The sequence below is a fragment of the Jaculus jaculus genome, chromosome 11 (assembly GCF_020740685.1).
Source record: "Jaculus jaculus isolate mJacJac1 chromosome 11, mJacJac1.mat.Y.cur, whole genome shotgun sequence".
Lineage (NCBI taxonomy): Eukaryota > Metazoa > Chordata > Mammalia > Rodentia > Dipodidae > Jaculus > Jaculus jaculus.
The window spans coordinates 3,773,685-3,799,037 of NC_059112.1; the positions used below are offsets into that span (position 1 = coordinate 3,773,685).

General features: G+C 41.9%; 1 protein-coding gene across 1 annotated transcript in view; it reads right to left on the reverse strand.

The window, feature by feature from the left end:
• The window catches only part of Slc4a4 (solute carrier family 4 member 4), a 352,960-nt gene that overhangs the window by 46,301 nt on the left and 281,306 nt on the right, over positions 1–25,353 (reverse strand). The window contains exons 15-16 of the mRNA XM_045161217.1: positions 20,348–20,418; positions 9,044–9,235 (exon numbers count right to left, since the gene is read on the reverse strand). Coding sequence (XP_045017152.1) covers positions 9,044–9,235; positions 20,348–20,418 — 263 coding nt within the window. The remainder of the gene's footprint in view (positions 1–9,043; positions 9,236–20,347; positions 20,419–25,353) is intronic.

The window sequence follows — 25,353 nt, forward strand, 5'->3', positions numbered from 1 at the left end:
AGCTAAACACACATAAGCACATCTAATTTTAATATAATGTCACAGGCCAAAAAATAAAGAGCATGTCTCTAAAAATGTAACAACTTGTAGAATTACAGACTTTATTGTGTTTTACATGGATTAAAATAAAATATAGCACCTAAAATGCTCCAATGTTTTAATTAAAATTCCTGAAGCCCTATACTTTGGCTCATTCATAATGCCAGTTCATCGAAACCCCACCATCAACCTAACTTGGGCCACAATGAAAAGCAATGAAGTATGATCTCCCAGGAGATATATGTGAATGGAGCAGAGGGATCAAAATGATTCATTTGGACTGGAGAGATGGCTTAGTGGCTAAGGCACTTGCCTGTGAAGCCTAAGGGTCCAGGTTCAATTCCCCAGGACACATGTAAGCCAGATGTACAAAGGTGAAGCAAGTGCAAAGTCGCATATGCCCAGTAGGTGGCACAAGCATCTGGAGTTCGATTGTAGTAGCTGAGACCCTGGTGTGCCCATTTTCTATCTTTCCTCTCTCTCTGCCTCTCTTGCTCTCTCTTTAAAAAATAAAAATAAAATAAAGATTCGTTCTTCATGCTTGTCTCCCCAAGCAAGGCTCAGAGAACACTGGAGGAGAGTGGCAGAAGGAACGTAAGAGCCCCAGAACGGAGAGGCATACTTCTACAGAGCACTGTCTTCTGGACATGAAGAGGCAATTGCGTGTAGGATCACACAGCAGCTGCTATTTATTGCTTGCAAAATACTGGGTCCATCAGCATGTCATCATGAAAGATAGAAAAAGGCAAAAAAAAGTCAAAGATATCAAAGTAGAACAAGAACTACTAAGAAAGAAAAAGATGTTACATGGATGGAGTCTGGGCGACAGAAGAGAAAAGAAAGTAGTGGGAGGGGATCACGATCAAAATATATTATGTACAGGTATTAAAGCAGACAATGAAAACTATACTATATAATGAATCACTCTTATTTGAAAACACAAAAATCTAATTTGTTCAACAAATATATATTAAGTACCTTCACCTAGTATTATATTAAGCACACATTAGGATAGCAATCATTATGAGTCCCTATTGCATAAATATGCTAATTAATGTTAAGATTTAGGGTAGTAATATTTTAGCAAAGGGTGGATCCAAGAACATTCTGCATCTTAGTGTACCACAGAAGGAATTATAGCTGTTGGTGTCACCTGGAATTTACTGATTATTTATCTAGCAACTGGGAAATATATGAAAAAATATCCATTACAGCAACTTGTCTGAGATTTAGATTTGAAACTTATTCCTGAGAAGGGCTGTGAAAAAAAAACCAAAATTCTTTTCTTAATTTTAATTTTATTTATTTGAGAGAGAAAAAAGCAGATATAGAGAAAATGGGCACACCAGGGCCTTTAGCCACTTCAAAGCAACTCCAGAAGCATGCGCCACCTTTTGCATATGGCTTATGTGTGTCCTGGGGAATTGAACGTGGGTCCTTTGGCCTTGCAAGTGAGTGCTTTATCCACTAAGCCATCCCTCCAGCCCCCAAACCAGCAATTCTTTAAGGAAGAAGGGCATTCTCATGCCCACTACACAGATGAGTTAGACTCTGATTATATCCAAAGGCCAACATTTTTTTCCCAATCCATAGGGTTCTGTGGCTTTGTGATTTCTCTAGGCACAATTCTGCTGTTATTAAATTCCACTTCTATTTTGCTACCACATATACAGTGGTAGAATTATTGTTCCATGCTTACCATTTTTTGGCATGGAACTCTGGAAGAACATTTTATTTAATGCCCTCAGCCATCTGCCATAAAAGATGACAGACGATGCTGTGATGTTCCTCCCAGAAGTTTGATGCTAAAAGATTTTGACGAAAGACTTGAGGCTGATACAACAGACCAGTCACACTATGGAAGAGAAGACTCACACTCCGCTCTAAAATGAACAGGGCACACTGGGTATGAAGGGAGTTCTGGCACTCTAGCCCTATTACTAAGGGCTATCTAGCAAAGCAAGATGTGTCCATTCCATAGGCAGGCTGGCAAAGCCAATTTGTTTTATCTGAAGTGCTTACACTGATGGACGGCCAGTGGCTCCATGAAGGAGAAGAGAGGCGTGACTGGCCATGGCTTATGAGGGCCAGAATGAGGACGTGAGGGCAGGAGGGTAAAGGTGAAGGACTGTGGGAGAACAACCACTGGACCTAAAGTTAGCATGAAAAACAGAAACTTGAAGCATGGCATGGAATGGGTACTTACTTTGCCACACCAGGTCCATTATTTATCCCTCTGTACCAAGCTCTCTGCCTTGGGAGCATGACATGCGTGGCTTTCAATGGGTCCCTTCCTTTCTGGTTTCCAGCTGGGTCTGGCTACTGGAGGCTGGCGGAGAGCATTGGAAGACAAGAGTCCCCGGGTGCTGACCTCCCCAGAGGCGCTCCTGTGAGATGGCCTGACTATCCTAACCCCTCAATCCTAGGTCGCATAACCACTCTAGATTGTCCTCTACCCTTGTTTTGCATCCCATATTATATCCACCACTCCCTTTCCACATCCTTTGGACCCAGAATGGGAGCAATCTCGTTGCTAGTGCTATTATACTATGGTACACTATGTCTTCAATAATCTCTGTTTTGTAAACAATACCTTTATTAAACTCCTGTAATTATCATAATTTGAGTTCATCATTGTTTATCAGGGGCCCTTACATCAAATACATAATTATAAGATTTTGAGAATGAGTGGCTATGAGGTTAGATCAGGTTGTAAGTTGAGTTGACAAGCATGGGGAGATAGCATATTAACTGTGGAAGGAGGTGAACCCTATCCCATACCTTCTGAATGACAACAGCGAATTGCCCACAGTAAGATATTGGCAGCAGCTGTGAAAACAGACCTGGCTTACAGATAGGGGTACTCATCAATTTTTCAAAACTTTTAAATACTTGACCATTTGTAGGAGAGCTAGAATTTATTTCACACAGGATATGAATCCAGAACGCTCCACTTAAAATTACAAAGTTGACAGCTAAAGCAGCAGTAATTGTCACCTAGCTGAGCCCTCACTCTGTCGGCAAGGTAACTGAAGTCTGCACTTAGCCAGAGGGCACACCGCATACTGAAAGCAGAAGAGGCACAAGCACCAACCGTCCCTGGGTTCCTCCAGCCGGTAGTCTTTTCACAAATGCAGCATTTAATTCTCCTTAACTGGTTTCTGCAAGTTAGCAATGTCGACTACCTCACCTGATCTCTCATGGTCAGTTGATGTGAGGTCAAATACATTGTTAAAAGTATTAAACAATTTCAGAATTGACTAACTATTCACATAAGCATATAGAATTGGGGGTGTAAAGAGAATGATTTATTTTAACCTAAGGGAGGAGAGGACATTTCGTATGACAGCAACACTATCATTTAGTTTGGGCCTTCTGAATTTCTAGGGGTTTTATCCAACTTGGTGTAAAAAAATTGAAAATAATCAGCCTTGATTTTTTTCAAATTAATAAGATTATCTAGAGTTTAAGCATATTTTAGTTATTAAATATGCAAGTATACAAATATATGCATTTTTTTCTGCCCATGAGGATCATTTTTCAAAGTGACGGGCTGAATTAAAGCCTATTTTACTGAGTGAAAGAGATAAACTATGTTATTATTCATTTATGAGTGTGTATGTATCATGTATATATTATTTATCTGTAATGCGAAAGAAGGGTGCAAGAGAAGACAACAGACTGAAAGCCTACACAGTTACATTCCCGTCCTTAGAAATCACACACTTTTTGATTTGTCTATCTTTTATTTGTTTATTTTGTGATATGGTAAATAACAACTCTAAAGTAGGCAGGAATTACAACTAGAATGCAATTATTTTTCTATTTTCATATTCTCATGACTTTCTCAGTAGCATTTATAAATATCTAGAAACTACCTGCTTAGGGTGGGTGGGTGGGTGTGGAGAGAGAGAAAGAGAGAAAGAGAAATGGAGAGGAGATGGATTACAGGAAGGGAGGAATGAATGAAGGAATGAACAAGAAACAAAAAGGGAGGAAGGAAAGGCAGAAAGGATAGAGAGAAGGAAGGAAGAAAAGAGGAATGGAGAAGGAAGGAAGGTGGGAGGAAAGAACAAATTTGGGTTATTAGTTCCTACTACAAAATGTCCTGATGTCTACAAAGGACTGGAAAATGGATCTCTTCAGCATTAGAGGTAAGTCAGCAAGGGGCAGGACAGGACTTCCAGATGCTTTCCCTACCACAGAAACATCCGACTAAAGAACTGTCTGCTCACAAGAAGAACTTTACGACAGCTAAGAATACCAGGTGAGGGACTACATAGCAACTGAGGGTGGCCCAGAAGTAGGAAAGACATGTAGAAACTAACGGTAAGAAAGAATGCTGTATGCTGCCCACATTAACCTTCCTCTAAGCCCAGGCAGCATAGTCTAGAGAAACTCATCTTGGGGGGAGAAGGGACAGAATAGGGAGAGAGCCCTGGTTTCTGCCCCCTCTCCCTCCCACAGGACCTGTATTGGTAAGCCAGTGCCAGCTCAACATAGGTTCCCACATCTCAGACTCTAGTTGGTTAAGTAGGAATTGCTCAAATTCAGTCTGGCCCAGCACCCCTAGGCTCCATACTTCCTCTGACAATCAGTATCCTGTCCACATTATTGCCAAAAAAAAACCCAGAAGTTAGTCCCCAGGCCAGCTACAGGGACAGGTGAGCTCCAGCAGCCTGCAAACCCTCCCTGGCATCAGGTCACTATCAGCAGAACCAGCGTCCATGCTAGGACCTGTGTCCCAGAATCCAGGCCCACTCCAAGTAAGCCCTAGTATAGCCCAGAACCAGAAAGAATTCCAAACTGGAAAGGAATAACTTAGGTTGTCTTGTTTTGTAGGCAACATATCTTTATTTACTGAAAACCCTCATGATCACCAAGATAAAACAACAACAGAAGTAAAAAAATCCAATAAAGGAGAAGGATGCAAATCGATATACAAAGATGATGTGTTTCTAACACCAAGAACAAACTTTCAAAATCGAGAAAATAATCCTACGCACAATAACTACAAAATAATAAAATACCAAGGATTAAAAGTGATCAAGGAAGCCAGGCGTGGTGGCGCACGCCTTTAATCCCAGCACTCGGGAGGCAGAGGTAGGAGGATCGCCATGAGTTCGAGGCCACCCTGAGACTACATAGTGAATTCCAGGTCAGCCTGAGCCAGAGTGAGACCCTACCTGGAAAAACCAAAAAAAAAAAAAAAAAATGATCAAGGAGGTGAATGAGTTATACTTTGAAACCTATAAAGAACTGGTAAAGGAAACTGATGAAGACCCAAATAAATAGAAAATATCCCATGTTGATGCACAAGAAGAATATTGTTAAAATTTCCATACAACCCAAAGAAATCTAATGCAATGCCTATAAAAATTTCAGTGGCAAAGCCTACAAAAATTCCAATGACATTTTCCACAGAGATAGCAAAAACAATCCTAAAATGTGTATGAAAATATAAAACGCCCCAAATAGACAAAGAAATTTTGAACAAAAAAGTACATATCATAATACTGCCAGCTTCAAAATATAGTATGAAGATGTATTTTTAAATATATGACAATGGAATAAAATGTCATATAGTCCCATGGAAGAGAATAGTGATCTCAGAGATAACCCTATACATTAGCAGTCAATAATTTCCAACAAAGGTGCCAAGAACACACAATAGGGTAAGAAGAGAATCTTCAAAGGGCAGTGTTAGATGAACAGGAAATCCACATGCAGAAGAATAAAACAGACCTCACCTCATGATATGCAAAAATCAATTCAAAATTGATTAAACACGTAACTGTATAACTGAAACCATACAAATATCTGAAGAAATGGGGGAAAGGTGTTATGTTCATCTAGATAGATGTTATTATTCTCAAATAAACTAACATTCCTCTTCAATGTTATTTTTTTATATGACCCTAAAACACAGGTAAAGGCTGAATTGATCAATCACATTGTATCACACTAAAATGCTTTTGCCTAGCAAGTGAAACAGTCAATGGAGTAACTAGACAACTACAGGATTGGAAAATATATTTACAAACCCTACATTCAACAAGGGGTTACTATCCAGACTATATAAGGAACTGAACTCAATAGTAAACCAAAGACAAATAACCCATTTAAAAATGGTCAGCGTGGGTCTGGGGAGATGTCTCAGTGGGAAAAGCACTTGACTCTCAGGCCTGTGTTACCCAAGTTCAGTACTCAGTCCCTACGTAACAAGCCAGATGCTCTATCCTGCTTCTGTAGTCCCAGAATTCTGAAGGTGAAGGGAGCCTAAGACAGGCGGATTTCCAAGAAGCCCTCAGGGAGCGCAACCAAAAGAACAGAAGAGCAAGGTGGAAAGAAGACCTGAAAGTCATCCTCTGCACTCCACATGCATGCTGTGGCATGTGTGTGCCTGTACTGCCACACAAAAATACGTATAAACACAGGCACAAATAAGCAACATACCTCTTAGGCATATCTCCCTAACAAAGGCCAACAGGATGTCCAGTGTCACTAATCACCAGGGAAAGGCAAATGAAACCACAGTAAATTCTCCATGCATGTAAAACAGCCATTATCAAAAATATATTAAAAAGATAAGGTAGGCATGGGTTTGGTAAAAAGGGAACCCTTGTACTCTAGTGGTATAAATATAACTTAATATCTAACTTAGCTATTACAGATAATGTGGTCTAGCAGAGCCACTATTCTGAACCTATCCAAAGACAAAGAAATCATTGTGTCATGGAATAATTTGAGTTCCTCGGTATTTCACAACATCATTCATGCTAGCCAAGAACCAGCTTGAATGTTCAACACTGCATAAATGAAAGTAAAAAAAAAGTGAGATGTAAGTGTGTGTGCATGAGGGCATGTGTCTGTAATGCTATTGGAGGTAAAGTGAGACAAATTGGAGAAGGCTGTATAACATTATCTAAAGGGATACAAGCGAGACACAGAAGACAAATACCGTACGATCTCACTTATATATGGAAAATTTAAAAAGTAATCTCAGATGTAGACAGTAGGGGGCAAGGAGGGACACATAAGGGAGGATTTTGGTCAGAGTGGAAAGTTCCATCACACTAGAAGGATAACTTTAGAGACCACTGGACAGTATGTTGGCTACAGTTAGAAATATGTAGTACATTTCAAAATTGCTGAAAGAGATTTTAGATGCTCTGTTAACAGAGATGACCTAAGCATGTGAAATTATGGCTATGTTCATAAGCTTGATGTATTAATATCATGAATATATATATATATACATATACATATATATACATATAATATATATATATATTTTATTTATATATATATATATATATCACTCTGTCGTCCATAAATGTATATATGCCAACTGCAATTAAAAATAGAAGAGATAATTGATCTCTATCTTAGGGATGACATGTTTATTTATCAAATTGCAGCTGACAAGTGCTTTACAAATTTTCCACTTTTCGATCTACTGTCCTTAAATAACTAAATTAGATTCTGACAGGAGGTAAGTATCTATAAAATGTAAGTAAAAAAAAAAAATGTAACAAAACAAACAACAACCAACCTCCCCATGAACTGATCATTACAAAGGAAAAACCACAATCCAAAAGAAATGATCTTCAAAGAACTTTCACCCAGGAATTTGTTCTGTATGAAACTCAGGTAGATCAAAGAAGCACATTTCACAGGGTATGCGCTGGAACCACTGTTGTGCTCAGAACAGGCACCTACTCTGCATATGGGAAGCATGAGAAGGCAATGCAGAAGTTCGTGTGTGTGTGTGTGTGTATGTGTGTGTGTGTGTCCAACAAAGAACAGCTGTGGGCTGAATTCTGCCTGCCACATACCCATTTACCTTGCCCATCTGAAGTAAATTAAGGTGAACTCTTCTTTTTCAGTCTCCCATTATGAAAATGTTTTGTGCCTTGGAGTACCGAGATTTGGACTTTTCATTATCAACTTGCCCTCTTATTTTTCCACTTTATAAGAAAGAATCACAAAATCCAAACTTTCCTGGGTTAAAGTGACAATATTAACTATCATTTCCTAGGAATCAGGAAAAAGGCTTTCATGAGCTGCATGCCATCTTCTAATATTCTACACAATCCCAGAGGAGTGATGTCATGAGATGCCATCTATCCAACACAGGTCACTGATCAAAACCTGGCATGACTGTGATTCCCTAGGAATATTGACTTACTAGACATGAACAAATGACCTGTAAAGCAAAGATTTATCTTGGTTTAATTGACGAGGTTAAACAAATGGCAGCGACTTACTGTTGCTCTTATCTTTAGTTCTTAAAAGAACCACAGTTTTGAACTTAAGTTCACCCAAGCATACCAGAGGGAGACAGAATCTCTGTGCAAGCCGATTTAACTATCAATGCTATGGCCTTCATCACACTCAGAAAGAAAATGTGGGTAAATGAGTCACATCATACAACAGTTCCAGTGTAACCACATCTTACGTCAGTACTAGTATAAGACACACTGTCCAGCAACACTAGTGTAATACACCTTGTACACCAACATTAGTGAAACACACACTGCACACCCACGCTAGTGAAACAACAGTTTCCGTTTGTACATATAGCCCACATTCAAGTATTGAAATACATGTATAGCTAGTGAACAAGAAATTCTACAATAGCAAAATCCCCAATTAATATGAAAAGAGTTTTTGCTTCTGTATTTTAACATTGTAGATTCAAAAGATCTTTTTCTACACTTAGGTATTTTTAGACAGACTACATCTCACTTTCCCCTTTCAGCACATTAAGAATCATGGCAGCCAGAGTTCATGACAGAAGTATGTAAGCAAAGCTCTGGAAGGCTTCTCAACACAGAACTACAATTATGCTAAATATGCATCCACATGAACAGAGTCTAGAGTATATAGTTTTTTAAGCACATAAAACAAAATTGGACAAGTTGAATTATAAGTGCTTTTTAATTGTATAAATTGCATTATGTTTGATACAATGAAAGTTCTTTAAATCTCAGGTACTTACTGTGGTTGGAAAATATCGACTAGTTTTGAATTTCTTCAGAGCCATGGAAGAGGTGTAAGTGCCCAAGAAGAGGATGAACGACATGAGTGTGATATCAGGAACAAAGTCACAATTGTTCCCCACGAGCTTTCCTCCATATTTCAAACACTCCTTTTTCGACAAATATGCCCAGTCAAAAGTTTCATTATGGTACTACAAAAGAAAATATTTATATTTTTAGAGAATATTCACATATCAAAGCTTTGATACTTGATGGGTAAATATAGAGATTATTCTAGAAGTTTCTATGGAATCACTGGAAAATGTATCACAATGAGGTGTCACTCGAATAACAGGGGACAAAGAGACCAGCAATTATGGACATATAATGAGAATGATGCAATCCCTTACCCACTTTGGCCACCACCTCACAATCACCCACTTGTTCCACAGAAACAAAGCGCATAGTCCTTCCTTCCTGCCAACCTCCCTGAAGTACACTGAGACACATTAATATCTAAGTCTTAAGACGTGTGACTCAAAACCCTTCATTGTTCGGGAAGTGCTCACTTTCGTAATCTGTTGCTTCTGTGTCTGCCTTGGGACTCTACCCATGTTCTACAGGGGGAACCACTTCCCATCACTTTAACGGGTAGGCTGTTTCTTAACATAGTAAGTACAGCCGGGTGAGTGAGGAAATCGAGGTAGAAAAGGCAGACGATCCCAGACGTGCGCTTGCAGTCTTGTCGACCCTGAGTTTTCATTAGGGGAATGGCCTTGGTGTCTGTCGCTAAGGCCACATAGCCCTGAAAGAGAGCTGCACCCCTGTGTCCCACGATCGCAGTCGCACGGGTCAGCACCCACGCATGCCTACACGCTGGCATTGCTAAGCTTCCCTCTGGCAACGCACAACTCTCTGTTCTGCTTCTGATCACCAGGAGAGCCCTTTGGCAAGAAGAGGAGATAGAGTCAGTGTGCCGTCCCCAGCTGCTCTCCACTCACACCTGGCTGTTTCTCTGGAAAAAGCGTTTTGTCACATGACAGCTGCTTACCCTGAAGCCAGTTACCACTAACACAAACAGGTAAAAGCCACCTCCTTTTCCTCAAAGTGAGAATATTGCATGGGACAATTTGTGCACCAGAGCTCCCCATGAGATTAGACTGATGGTAAACTCAGATGATCCCACATCCTTGCTACTCCTTCCCTGTCCCAAATGGCTCCTCTCATTCTGTTTGTGAGACTACCCTGTCAACTAGTGACATACACCTAAAATTCCTATGTTAAAATCTGCTTCCAGGGACCCTGTCTAGTGCTGTGGAAGCAGGCCCCTGGCTCCGCCTTCCTGATTGAATGACCCCTGAGTCCCCAGCTCCCAGATCCTCTGCTCTGGAGGGGACATGAAAGACCTAAGGGGATAAATCACCCTCACATCTTAGTCAAGGCCCAGGCAAAACCACAGAGAAATCTGAGAGACGAGCAAGAGTGCTGCTTCCATGGTGAGCCTGACAATCAATGACAGGGTGAAGGAGACAGACGCTGAGGACACTCACACCTACCAAAGCAGAGATCCAGAGACTCCTAAGAGCCCATCCCTGAAGTAGACTTAAAACTCACCCACCAAGGCTCAGGAACTTTTGTGAAAGAGGGGGCACAAAGACTGTAAGAGCCACAGGTTGGGATGTCATGCTCAGAAGCACTGCCTCCCCCGATACAACACATAACCAACAACCCTATGGGGAGTATCAGCAACCTCACTGAGGAGGGCGTCCAGTGGAATAAGGGTAGGGAGGAGCGAAATGATGGTACCAACATATGATGTGTCCATACAGAGTATGTTCTTAATAAAATATAAAATAAAATCTGCTTCCAAGGCAGTTAACTCCCATAAATTACTGGTCATTTGAACGTCCACAGCTTCTAAACCTAAGGACTATTTTCTAGAATATTAGAGTTTGGAGGAAACACATAAGTGAAGAATGCTAACCCCCAGAATTCAATATTCCTGAAAGTTCATCCTCTATGTGGACATTTTCTATGATGAACGTTATATGGTAGCTCATTCTCTTTCTTAGCAAAATTTCTACACAGCTATTTCTTATATGTGAGCATTGTGAAGTACTGACCCTTAAATGAGTTTTCTTTGTTGCACAGAAAGCATTTTTCATGCTATAACAGTAATGGCTATTTCCTGGAGAGAGATTTTTCAAAACCTTTTCTATTTCAATGAATGTCACTGTCGTTGAATGGAAGTGACTGGTTATTTTAGCTTAGAAACTTTCTAAAAATCCCTCTTTGGGTATCCTATTGGGCCCAAGGCTAAAATGCACATCATGTGGTAAAAGGGAAAAAATTATTTGAAATCACATTGCAAAAACAATGTGGATCTGGGCGTGGTGGTGCACACCTTTAATCCCAGCACTGAAGAGGCAGAGGTGAGAGGGTCACTGGGAGCTCAAGGCCAGTCTGGGACTACAAAGTGAGTTCCAAGTCAGCTAGAGCAAGACCCCTCAAAAAATGTGGCCTACAGGCCTGAGTTCTACCTCCCTCCAAACGTATCTTCAACCTTTTTTAACTATTCTAAGAACTCTTAGTATGAGGGATCCAGTCAGAAAATAAGACCTCTAGCTAGAAAGAGCTGAGGTTTTCACAGAGCTCAAAGGTGAAGTGCTTCTATAAATCAACAAAAAAAATAAACTCTAGGTCTTTACTTGAAATATTTTTCATGTTAACTTCAATTTGTAAACAGCTGAATTGCATAACTGCTCTTTTATCTAACTCTGCTTTTGAAAGGTGATTAGTCATGTCTCATTTTGTTTTTAAGTTTTGTGCACATGGACACTCTTCGAAAACTTCAGTTAAAGTTTAGAGGTCATATTTAGTACATTTCTTTGCTTTAAAATTAGCAAAAAATGTCCTAATTTGACTTTTGTGATATACTATCATAGTGTATTTCTACATGGCTAGCACCCCCAGAGATGTAAGGTGCTCTGGAGCAATCCCAATAGCTGAAAACTATACAAACATACATGAAATAACATCAACTTTATTTTCATCATGGTAAAGTATTAATATCAGTATTTAAAGCCCCAAATCAATCTTTCTGTCATTGTCTTCCAAAATTTAGCCTCTGTACCCCACAGAGGACCTATTTATTAAACTTTAAACATATAAAACCTTTAAATACCATATATAATTTTGCAAGACATAAAGTTTCCAGTTCTAATGACATTTAAATTGTAACTGATAAAAAAATTCTATTTAAATAGCACCCAAACCTATGTGACCTGTTATTTCATGTTATTATTTCAGGTAAACTGATATAAGTGAAGACTTTATAAGGTGTCATGCAGGATCCAGATCATGAGGAAATGCATACAGCCATGGCCATCCCCTGTGCCCAAGCTACTGAGGCTACCTGTAATGTTAGTTTAGGGAATTCAGCATGTCACTGTGACTGCCACTTCCCTTCCCTAGGTGATTCTCACTTCCCTGGGATTTCGACCTTTACTTCTCACACAGAGCCAGCCCTCAGAGGCATTACAAAGGAGGTGAGGGCAAGCACTCTCGTGTGCTTGTCAGAACTCTGCGTGCACAGTCTCTTCTTCTTGCCATGTTTATAATTTTCCATGGCAATTCTCTCGCAGCTTCCCTCAGTGATTAGTGTCGTGAGTTTGGGATTACTCACGAGAGATGTGTACGGGGTCAGAAGACCTGGATCTAAGAGAGATGTCAAGGTTGGAGACACCAATTTAGGAGTCATCTGCAAAGAGCTGACCCAGGAGTAAGAGGACTTAATACAATTTCAAAGAGAAAATGTGCTGGAAAGAAAAAATAATGTAAAACATCTAGTGTACCACGATGGGTGCGAAAATGCCACAAAAGACTACAAAAGTCACGCGGTGACAGGTGAAAGAGGCATGATGAGCCAAGAAACGCGTGGGAGTGAACAAATTGCTACAGCAATTACAGACTATTTTTAAAGAAATACAGTAGCAAAGAGTAGGTTAGAACAGAAGGGAATTACAAGGTCAAGGCAAGTTTTGCAGGAGTACTGAAGACAGGAGGTGCTTGTGCCAGATGAGAAAAATCTACTTACAGAGATGAAGAGGAACACAGGGTGACTGGAAGAATAAGAATGGAGAAGGGTGGCCGAGCGAGGGAGAGGGAGAGAGAGAGAGAACTGGCAACTTAGAGGCTGGGGCTGGCAAACTGTGAAGCCTGGGGGTCAGTAGTGCTCTGTATCACACACGCCAAAGAGGAGGAGAACAAAGCTTAAGGTCAGCACCAAAGATATCTTAGTTAACTGAGAGGATGAACTCTTTGGTAAATTGTGGAATTTATTTGATAAATTCAAAGAGGAAATCTATCAAATTACCCATGCTTTCTATCTGGAAGGTAAAATTTAACCTCTCATTTAAAAATTGCCAGGAACACTATGGAATACCCAGTTACATTTCAATCTTAGTTAAACAATGGCTAGTCTTAGTAGATGCTTGTACTGTGCAATATTTACAACATGCTTATGCTAAAAATTATTCAGTATTTGTCTGAAATTCCAATGTAACTGAACACTATTTTTGACTTGTTAAATTTTGACAATGCTACTTCTCTTGGTGATAGGACATTTTGAGTAACAGTAATCTCTGGAAAATGGAAAAATGTGTCCAAAAAGAAATGGAGGATATACTGAAACCCCATTGCATGGATGACCTAATATAAGATTTAAAGGAGCAAAAAAGAAAAAAGAAAGAATAAAATGACATTTTTACAAATTTCCTTATGGAAATAAAATAGATTCACTTTAATAACATAAGGCAGTAAAAGAAAGCATGTCAGTGAGTGGGATTGAGATGAGATCAGAAAAGAAGACATTCCACGAAGTACAGAGACAGCACAATGAAGAACAAGCGCCGAGCGTGGGGCTGGTCTTCACGGGGTCTTCCCAGCGCAAAGACGGAAGGAGGGCAGCAGGACCGGAAAACAGGAGAAACAGCGCAGCCCGGCCAACGAACAAGCGGAAGAAACAAGCGGTTGGCGATGGAGATTTCCTCATGGACCAGCAGAAATCCAGGAGGAGAGTTAGAGACAAGTCCTGAGCAAGAGCCGCTGGCACAGGGGTGCTTCATTCCCCAGGACTCCACCGCGCCCGCGGAGAAGCTGGCCGTGGGCACCCCGAAGACCTGAAGCCAGCCGCCTGTGAGGAAACCACAGTGGAGAGAGGACCGAGAGCAGAGGGTCTTAAGAGAGGTCCATCGCCTGAAAAGAGGCTTTCGTCTCTTTCTGACACTTTTGTTACAAGAGAATTATCTTGCATGTACTAAGTGGTTATTCATGTGTTTCATGTGTGCATGTGTTTATGTATGTAAAGGGGTGTGTGTGTGTGTGTGTGTGTGTGTGTGTGTGTGTGTGTGTGTAGAGGCACAGGCAACCTTGAGTGTTGTTCCTCAGGAATGCTGCCCATCTTTTTTGAGACAGTACTTCTCGGTGGCCTGGAATTTGCCAGTTAGGCTACAGTGGCCGGGAGAGAGCCCCAGGAATCACCCTGCCCGGCGCCCAGCACCGGGGCTACCGCTCCATGACACCAGCCCTGCCATTTTTACGTGAGTGCTAGGGAGTAGACCTTAACGCCTCGTGTTGTGAAGCAGCCACATTTGAGCTATCGGCCTGCCCTTGCTCAGAAATCTTAAAAATAGAATGTGCACTCAAGGATTTATTTGAAAATTTAAAATCTAACAGCATTCTCTCCCAGTGTATCAGCAGAGTGGGGAAAACGCCGACAGTCACTGAGGTCCGGCGTTGTGCATACGGGAGCCCGCTTTACTACCCTGCTTCAGTGCACACTTGAAGTTTTCCATAATGTTTTTAAGGTAGTAATGTGTGTCTTCAAGGAGACTTAAGGGCAGAATGGATTTTACACTTGATTTTCTCAATGGGAGAAAGTCACAGGATGCTGTGCACAGGAAGATTAACATGACATTCCATTTCCCATGAAAATGAACACGGACTCCTGGACTCACCCCGAAGGTACATCAAATCAAACCACTTTTGCATCTGTGTCTGGCTGTCAAGCAGAGTTTATGTGACTGTAGTATTTCTTACCACTTTCCAGGTAGACATAAGCTTCACTGGGTAATGTAACAAGAAAAAAGAAGCAAATAATAAAGGTCCCACTCTACCTTCTGTGGGTATAGGCTGGTAACATCCATGCCTTTTTATGCATAAGTGGCAGCAATGCTATAAGCAAGGGCTTCATGGTGAGGTAGCAGAGCTTCTCACTTAGGGTTTCTCCCACCATGGGCAAGTGAGATCTGCAGCCAGCATCAGTCTTTCCTTATCATGCCCAGCATGTGCTTAGGCTGCAGTTGTCTGTACTTTGGTGAAATATTAAAACTCACTGGGTGTTCTGCTTTTTTTAAGATTATATTTCTGAAAGTTAGATACCATAGCTCCAAACCTAACAACCAAAGCTGGGTAAGCTGTAAAAACAGTTTTTGGAAAATCCACTACGGATTGGAATGCAAAGAAATATAAATAAACTAAACTCTGAAGTGTTACAATCCCTTCCTAAGAGAAGATACTCATGGCTTTGTCATCCCACCAGCAGCAGATGGAAGATATGCCCACTACAGATGGCAGTAAGGAGAAACGAGTCAACCGCTAATGAATTTTAATGACTATGTGCAAGGCTGGGGTGGTAGGTTAGAATTCACAAGAGTTCTAGGGCTTGTCTGACCTGCCAAACTTTCTTATGGCCTTTCCAAGGGCGTCTCTTACGTATGGAAGACTAGCATTTCGGCAGAAGAATTGATGGGTGTTCCCCTGAGACACATAGCACTTCCCCTAAGTGCAAGAACACCACCTTCTTGGTTTAGGATGGAGGGTGGCAGAGCTGAGAAAAACCCCTTTAGGGCATTCAATAATTCTTGAAGGTACCAGGCTTGCATCCCCCAAGGGCTGGGAATAGTAGTTGGGCAAAGAATTATCTTCCATCTCTCAGAAAGTTGGGCATACGCACGGGTCTTCCCAAGTAAACGTGTACCCTGCATGAGGCAAGCTGCTGCCAAGGTCATTGCAACAAGCGTTTCTCAACTGTGCATGTTATAGGATGCCTCAACTAACAGAAACGGAACGAGCAGAGTGATCTGGTGGTAGGAATGAACCGCAGCTGGTCCTTTCCACCACCCCTGCCTGACTCAGACTTTGAAAGCTGCTCTCTGGGAGCTGAAGACTGCTCACAGATCCTGGTGCTCCTGCTCAGAAGAGGCAGCAGCAGCAGCAGCTCGCCTGGCAGCTTCTCAAGGACCATCCAAAGATGAGGTCAGAGGGAAATGGCAAGCATGGAATCAATAGGAAAGTGGCAGAACTGAGGAGAAAGAGGCACGGTCCCCACAGGACGTGAAAATACAGACAAACCTGCCTTCTCAGCCTATGGTGCACTGGCTCTGGCATTATAACTGCTGTGCGGATGCTCCAGGCCCCCCTTTTTCTGCTTTTTCCTCAGAAAGCCCCCCTTACAAGGGAAGGAGAAAGTGTGTCTTCATACTAATGAGGCTGCGGGAATGAGACCTCCCTCCCCCTGACAGCAGCTCTTGGGGCCCTGTGAGAGAGAGGCTCACTGGCCAGGGATGCATGTCACTTCCACCGTAACTTCTCTCACAGTCTAGTTATGGATGAAAGGGGAATGGAGAAATTAAGCCCTGATGACTCCATTTCCACAACCAAGGACAGGGCAACAGAGCCAGGATGGCCCGGCAAGCAGCGGGGCCGGCCACCTCGAGGGAGAAACGGCTTCTTTCCAAGGCTTTCTCCACGGACCTCTGAGCTACTGAGGCAGCCTAGCCTGGTGTAATAATCACAATGCCCATGGGGATATACCAGCCTCACACTGGCAGTGAGAGGGTCTATGGAGGCTGCAGTGCTCAGTCCGACATACTGCTTTGGCCCTTGGGCTACCTGTGAGGCAAGAACTATGGACACCACCACTTTAGACAAGATGCGGAGAAGTACCCATAGCCTGTTCGGACATGGATGCAGCGCTGAAACCAGCAGTCCCACACCAGGCTCATTGCACCAGGGCTGGAGAGACATCTCAGTGCTTGACAGCACTTGCTTGCAAAGCCTGATAGCCTGGGTTCAGTACCCACGTAACGCCTCACACACAGAGTGACGCATGCATCTGGAGTTCATTTTCAGGGATAGGAGGTCCTGGAATGCCTGCCCCCCCTCTCTTTTTCTCTCTCCCCTTCTAAGTAAATAAATATTTTAAAAAATAATTCATTGCCTCTTCGTTCTTCTATATAAAGAACGCCATAGGACAACAAAGAACAGAAGAAAGGTATATTCTAGAGACAGACGCCCCTAAATTCAAATTCTAGTTTTATCCCATCCAGGTACCATGATCTTTGAAAGATCAGTTGCTTTTCTAAGCTTCTGTTATAACTACAAGATAGAGATAACACCTAATTATAGGCAACCAATAAAAACAGCCTGGAAACTAACGGATGTTCAATAAATGGCAGTTTATTGATGAGCCATATTACCTCTTTAACACTTAATTATGAATAACTTACTGATAGCATATGCAATCACTATGTGTTTATGTACGTGTGAACACAGGGATGACACATAAAAGTCTTCTACGGATGAAAGCAGAGCAACGATGCACACGCTTTCCCCGCCTAGCTGCTGTTCTAAAGGTGCTGGAAACAGCTCTGGAACATTTCAGTTAAGGAATGCAGATCACAGACACTCAGGGGGCCTGTCCCTCTGGGGTCCACAGCACCTGCGGGGTCAGTGCTAGCACCCAGAGGCATCATGGGAGCCACCGATAATAACACAAGTCGTAGCTCCACGCAGACCGCAGCGCTAATCTGGGCTCTGGTGATTTACGGCGAAGCGGCCTAGAGCAAGAAAGGTCATAAGACGTACCCGGGCATCAGGACTCTGGTTTGCACTCCACAAATGAGAGACAATTTATGGTCACTATGCTGCCCCTGTGTCCCCTCTGTCGGGGTCACAGCAGAAGCCAACCACACCATCCATTTGTTTTCCACCAATCACGTGTGTCTTATTATAATTATGTATCAACCACTGGACTTTCCTCCAGGGCTTGCCCAAAGAAAAGCCATAAAATTTATTAATTCTAAAGCTTTCCTTGATTACTTATTAAAAGTATCAAATTAGGAAACAATGTGTTCTGTTAATTTTTTTTTGCAAATAAACTTATGATTCGGGTTTTTTTTTTAACCACAAGAATAATTTTAGCTACAGGGAATCTTCATACCAGAAAGTGCTATGCAAGCTACTGGAGAAGAAAAGCCATCAACAGTCCTACCCAGTTTTGGACACTGTTTATTTCACAACTGACATGTCAAGCAAGGTGTGCCCACTGGTGCAATGGCGGCACAGGTGTCATGGGAGTAACTGCTTTCTGGTCCACAGACAGGATCTTTTACCTGGTCCCATAAACCTGGCCAAAGCCTATGGCTAGTGACATGGGCTCTAGGAGGGAACCTACTATAGTGGTTATGTTAAACAGACAACATATGAACCTGCCTTCTCGATGTCTGTATTGTTATGGTAGATAAGCAGTGGCTGGAGCCTCTATCAAGTAGTATCTCACTACAAGGGACAGGGATTAGTGCAGAGATGTATAGCTGGCAAAATTGCTGAGAACAAGTGACTACGGTGTGCTCAGTCTCAGACAGGACACCCAAACCACCCCTCCAAGGCTCAAGAAACCTAATCAGGCAGCTAATGGTTGCCTTGAAGCAGAGAGTCAGGTTCATCAGTAGTGTAGCCACTGGTAAGTCACCCATTCCACAGTAAATAACCTTTCATCCATGATCATGCAAACAAGCCTAATTTAACTCAATGGGCTAAAAAAAAAAAAAAGGTGAAAGTAATATTGAGATTAGTAGAAAAGAAGAGGAAGACAAGAAAGGGTAATTCCGGGAGATAAATTATATGCAGACATGAAAATGTTAAAATGGAACAATAAATAAAACATTTTTCAAAAGAATAATTTTAGCTCTAATCCTTTAAAACCTACAGGCAAGGGCTGGAGAGATGGCTTAGGGGTTAAGACACTTGCCTGAGAAACCTAAGGACTCATGTTTGACTCCTGAGGGTCCCATGAAAGCCAGACACACAATGACACAAGCACACAATGTCACATATGCACACAAGGGGGTGCATGTGGCTGGAGTTCAATTGCAGTGGCTGAAGCCCCTTGCAAACCAATTTTCTCTCTTCTCTCTCTCTCTCCCTCTCAAAAAAAAAAAAAAAAAAAAGTCTGTTGGGCTTGCCTCAAAAAAAAAGAAAAGAAAGTATACAGGGAAGAATTTTCTATATTAGGCAAGTCCTTTTGAGTAATAGGTTGGCTGGCTAAAATATTAGAAACTGAATTCTTTTCTGACACACACACTCTTATACACATATTCTGGAATCTAAAGAAGCAGAGAGGTAACATTTGAAGAAAGTCAGTGCAAATTCTAATGGTGAGAGAAGAAGGCAAGAGATCCACAGAATACAAAAACAACTCAGAAACAGACAGGAACACAAAAGCTCATCTTTGAAAAGGATGTTGTGGGCACTCACAGCACAATATCTGCACAAGTGCTCTGGTCTCCTGAGAGATGGGCACTCCATCAATGCAAGGTATTATGCCTTCTGTCTTTATAACTGAGAGATTGATGTTCTTTGGTAAGGTTCCATATTTGGCACCAAAGAAAAACAATCAGAAGCCTAAACAGCACTCTTCTCTTTTTCTCCAACACAAAAGTCTCCCTCTTGTGTGTGACATTCCATGCAAAACAGCTCATTTTAAAAGCCTTGTTCCAGTTCCTTAAAGAGTCCTGGTGACAAGCCATGGGAAAGGATATCATGTGACAGAAGCACAGTCCTTTCTAAAGGACAAGGGGAAATGGCCCGCTACAATCACCCTTAGTGGAGAGAACATGGAACCGTTGGTCAGGGGGAGAATTCTTACCCAAGCCAGAAACAGAGCACAACAGGCCATCATTTCCATGACATATTTTTCCCTTGTGAAAACATTTTAAGGTTTCAATTAATAAAGAGTAGCAAGAAAAATTCTTATGAAAGTTTGCAAAACATGTTCTATGAGTAAATACTGGCTTCAGGTTTGGTAGAATCAAACATCTAACTAAAAGAAAGTATTCTTTTATTTCTCTCTGCTATCAATTATTAAATAGGAGCTCATGCTATGAGTTCTGAGTGGTAGGTGACAGTGTTGTGAATTATTACAAATAAAGCATACAATATTCAGCCGGTAGACAGGTTTTTCAAAACATGAAGTCACTTACCATCTCAGTAGTAGGAGCAGTTGGCAGATCCTCTGGACCTCGTGTTGTTGCATTAAGTAATGAGATATTAACTGTAAGAGAAGGACAATATTTTACTATGAAAAATGCAATGCTGGCAAACCGAATACATAATAAGGTTTAAAACAGAGGGCTACCATCTAACAAGACGGGCTTCTGTTAAAGCCCTTGGTTGGCCGCCTGAGGTAAAAGGTAAGGTCCTACTGCTGAAGATACTGCACACTGCCTGTGCAGAACACTGAGAGACCCAGCTGAATCTGAAAGGAAGCTAGTTGCCAGATGGTTAGCCTGTGCAGCGCTGAAAAGTGCTGGGCTGCTAGGGGAGACCGGCCACCAATGTTGTGAGCAAGCAGGGGACACTACTATATGAAAACAGCCAACCTGACGAGCTGGACATGCCCTGCGATGGTGGCACACAACCCAGGAGGGCAGCCAGTGGCTCTCTGATCACGGCTGCTCAGCAGAAAGGAGCCCATAACTAGAACTAGGAACCAAGTCAGAACCTTATGGAGACCAAGATAATGGACTCCAAAGAGAAGTTCCCACTAGCTGTCATCCAAAATCTCTCTAAATTAACAATGCTTATTCCCTTTAACCTATCCTGATTTCACTCTCCATTGGAGAATCTGTTTTCATTTTTAAGAAAGCAGCAATAACCAGAGACAACCATAATCTACCAACAAGACAAGAATAACAGCTGACTCACTGACAGGAGATGAGCCAGCCCCCACATGGTAGCTAGGGTCTGGGGAGATGAGCAAGTGTGCTGCTTCCGTGGCGAGCCTGACAACCTGAACCAGGGTGACGCAGACACCGAGGACACTCGAAATGCACCGAAGCAGAGAAACCCAGAAGCTTCTGAGAACTCAACACTAAGGTAGAATTAAAGCACACCCACCAAGGCTTAGGGACGTTTGCGACAGAGGGGGCAGAAAGAATGTAAGAGCCACAGAGTGGGAGAGAATATCCAGAGACACAGCCCTCCCCACAATGACAGACTGCTGCGCTCACAGCTCCTAACCTATCACTCCATGGTGAACACCAGCTCTCCCACTGAGGAGGGCCCTCTGTGGAGTGGGGACAGGGAAGCGGGAAATGACAGTGCAAGCATATGACGTGTCCATACAAAACTCCTAGTTCATAAAAAGATGTCTTAAATAATAATATAAGGGCATGATGACATTTTATTGTGACGATATTCATCTTGTATGCAAATCAAACACTAAAACATATAAGCACATCGATTAAGCTCTGACCTGATAAGAAACTAAACACACATTTAAGAAAATGGTATTAAATTTTGTTTTAGTTCTCAAAAACAATCAGTACCATAAAAACTCCTGTTATGAGAGTATATTCAATATGGATTGTCCAATGAAAGAAATGACAATCAATAATTAAGCTGATCACTGGTTTCATGTACAATATAATCTCAGACATTGACATTTCTTTCAGTAAGCATTAACTAATTCGTAACTTGGAAACTTGAAGTGCACATGAGATAATCATTGTTTGAAAAACTCATGACAAAAAGGTACTCAACAAACAATATTGGACAGGACTCAACAGCAAGGCTGGGAGGGTGACTTCTCCAGCTTACAGTCAATTAGAGTCAAGACCTTATAGTCAGCATTCCTTGTGTCTGGGAAGTGCTCTTCCTTAGAACACTTCTTTAAAACAATCTCATGAGTTTCTTATCCCAAAGCATTCAAGTCTCTTTGTAGCAAACTTTTCTGTATTTAAACAAGGGATAAGGCATGCATGTGTGTGTGTGCATGAGAGAGAGAGAGAGAGAGAGAGAGAGAGAGAGAGATACATTCAAGGCTTCTACTTTTTGAAGTGAAATATGAATAATTGAGACTAGCAGTATCCTAAAATAGGATTCCAATCTGAACTTCTAGTAACTGCTTTCATGTTTTTAGGTTCAATTCTGCTTATTCTCTTTTTGGTTTTATTATAGTATACTGGGTCTCAAAATTCCAGAACATCGGCATCTGATGGGCAGGAAAAAAGTATATATTTTCTCCTAATTAAGTAAATAATTCATTTCAAAAGAAAGGTGTGTGTGTGTGTGTACACATGCACTTCAATAAATAACTTGGCAGAGTGTTGTAGAGTCCATAAATGATATTAAAAGTAAATTTCTTTAGGCTCACCAATGAGGAAATGATCAATTACCACTGGGCATTGGGTGACAGGGGCCATTAGATCCAGACACAGTACCAACACTTTGGCAACCAATTGCAAAGTGATCCACTTATATGGAATCTGCAATGTCCTTAACTGAGTTCCAGAAAGGTCAGAAAGAAAACCAAGGCACACTGCATTCTGTCTCCAATCTGCTTTGCATCGTGGCTCATGAGGAAATGAAAGTCTTTGCCAAGAATTCAAATGACTGCAATTTAGCCAATCATCATGTGGCAGTCTCCCTCCCTCTCCCTCTCCCGTGCATGGGTCCTGGAGTCCCAACAAGCTCATCATTGTCTGTCACTTTTTCACTTTGTATTTCCCCTGTCCATGTATCATACTGTGGGCGATCCTCTGGGATGGGGCAAACTATATTGTCAGAAACAGACATTTTAAAGTATGCCCACAACTCTTCCATCCTAAGCTGGCCCTTACTTCTTTGTGTCTGATGGGAGAACCAGAGAAAGTATATGGAGACCAAGTATGGCTTCAAGTATAGGAGCTATAACAGACAGGGAGGCACACCTGCCTCCTCTGGGGTTGGCATGTCTCCCACATAGGAAATATCAGTTGAAAGATCAAAGATTGATCCATTTTATCCTCAGTGACCTCGTGTCAGGACTCTCTGGTGGCTCCTCTCCATTACATACTAACAGAAACTATATCATCAGAAATGCAGGCAATGAGTTTAAACATAAGCAGCAATTGATCACCAAGGTTGGACCTGTCAGCCATGCACCATGGCAACATGGCAAATACACTGGGCCTAAATTCTGGACCCACCCACTTTGGAACACAGGACCCTGAAACTCCAACTCTAACCAATTGTTTCAAGGAAGTTACTTCATTTTTCCCAAAGACAGACCCATGACTTGTGAAAATGGATTTGAAACCAACCACCTCATAAGATTCCTGACAGGGGCTGGAGAGATGGCTTAGTGGTTAAGCGCTTGCCTGTGAAGCCTAGGGACCCCGGTTTGAGGCTCAGTTCCCCAGGACCCACGTTAGCCAGATGCTCAAGGGGGCACACGCATCTGGAGTTCGTTTGCAGTGGCTGGAGGCCCTGGCGCGCCCATTCTCTCTCTCTTTCTCTAGCTGCCTCTTTCTCTCTCTCTGTCTCTGTCTGTTGCTCTCAAATAAATAAGAATAAACAAAAAAATTAAAAAATAAAATTAAATTAAAAAAGATTCCTGACGGAATTAAATAACAGAATGTAAGAAGTTTTGTTTTCACAGTGCCTAATGTCAGGTAAGGGCTAAAAAAATGGTGCTAAAATAATTATCAGCTCTAAAACCTGGAGAAAGCAAAACTCATCATTTACTTTTCGAGGTTTTATGATGACTAAATATATATATGTTATGTTATTAAAAATAGTTTCTTGAGCTAGAGAGATGGCTTGGTGGTTAAGGCACTTGCGTGTGAAGCATAAGGATCCATGTTTGATCTCTCTCCAGATCCCACATAAGCCAGGCATGGCACAAAGGTGAGGCAAGGGCAAGACAGCACATGCCAGATAGGTGGTGCAAGAATCTGGAGTTCAATTGCAGTGGCTGAGGCCCTGGTGTACCAATTCTTTCCCTCCCCCCATCTCTCTCTCTCTCTCAAAAGAGAGAGAGAATGTTTCTTGAAATCCCCTGCTAAACATCCAGCATTTGGATGGTGCTGATGATATCTGACTCTAATCTGAGGCTGTGGTCCAACAGCTTCTTAGGGCCACAATAATATGGAATTAACTTGAGGTGAGTATGGAAACCCTTAAAATTGTTCTCTGTGATAATCAAGCTTCAATAGGCCATTGCAGTTTTTTTTAAAGACAATCCTGAAGAAGCCAAGTCACTGGTAAATGATACAGGATAAAGCTAGATGCCCGTCTAGCTACATGGCCACGCCACTGATTTAAGGATCTCAGATGAGGACACTAATGTTTCTTGATAAAGCACTTATGCTTTCAATTTCTAGGTCAGTAAATGAGCACAAGTGGCTTTGGTGAAGATGACAAAATGAATGAGGAAGACCCTGGGAGAAACCATGTCAGCTGCCACTCTTAGCCTTGTCTCAAGGTGAACAGAAGTCATAGGCCTGCTTTACTTTTATTTTTTTTTTAATTTTTTATTTATTTATTTTGAGAGTGACAGACACAGAGAGAAAGACAGATAGAGGGAGAGAGAGAGAATGGGCGCACCAGGGCTTCCAGCCTCTGCAAACGAACTCCAGACGCATGCACCCCCTTGTGCATCTGGCTAACGTGGGACCTGGGGAACCGAGCCTCGAACCGGGGTCCTTAGGCTTCACAGGCAAGCACTTAACCGCTAAGCCATCTCTCCAGCCCCTGCTTTACTTTTAGATGGTTGTTCTTTTCATTGTCCTGATAGAGTGTTGTTACCAAACCTAATGGTTGAGATTTTCTCTGTGACTAGGCTGTTCAAGACAAATGATCTTCAGGTCATTTGCCTAGAACTCTGTGCCATTAGTTGGAGTTAAGCTAGGATGCACATATTACGTTGGGTATATTTCTACAATAACTCCTCCATACCCACCCATCATTGCATTTACAAATGCATTATAGACAACGTTGTATGGAAAATGTACCAGGTCTGGTGATGTTCCAAATTCATCCCTTCTCCTTTTCCACTCCTTACAAGCATTGTCTGGACACCACCGAATATAGGCAGGTGAGTGAAAGGAAACGAGAACAGGAGTGTGTGTGGCTCCCTTACAAGAATGCAGCACAGTGACTTTACCATGAACGACGGAACATCAAGTGTGCTGATGCTTGCTCTCCCGAGTGCACGCCCGCAGAA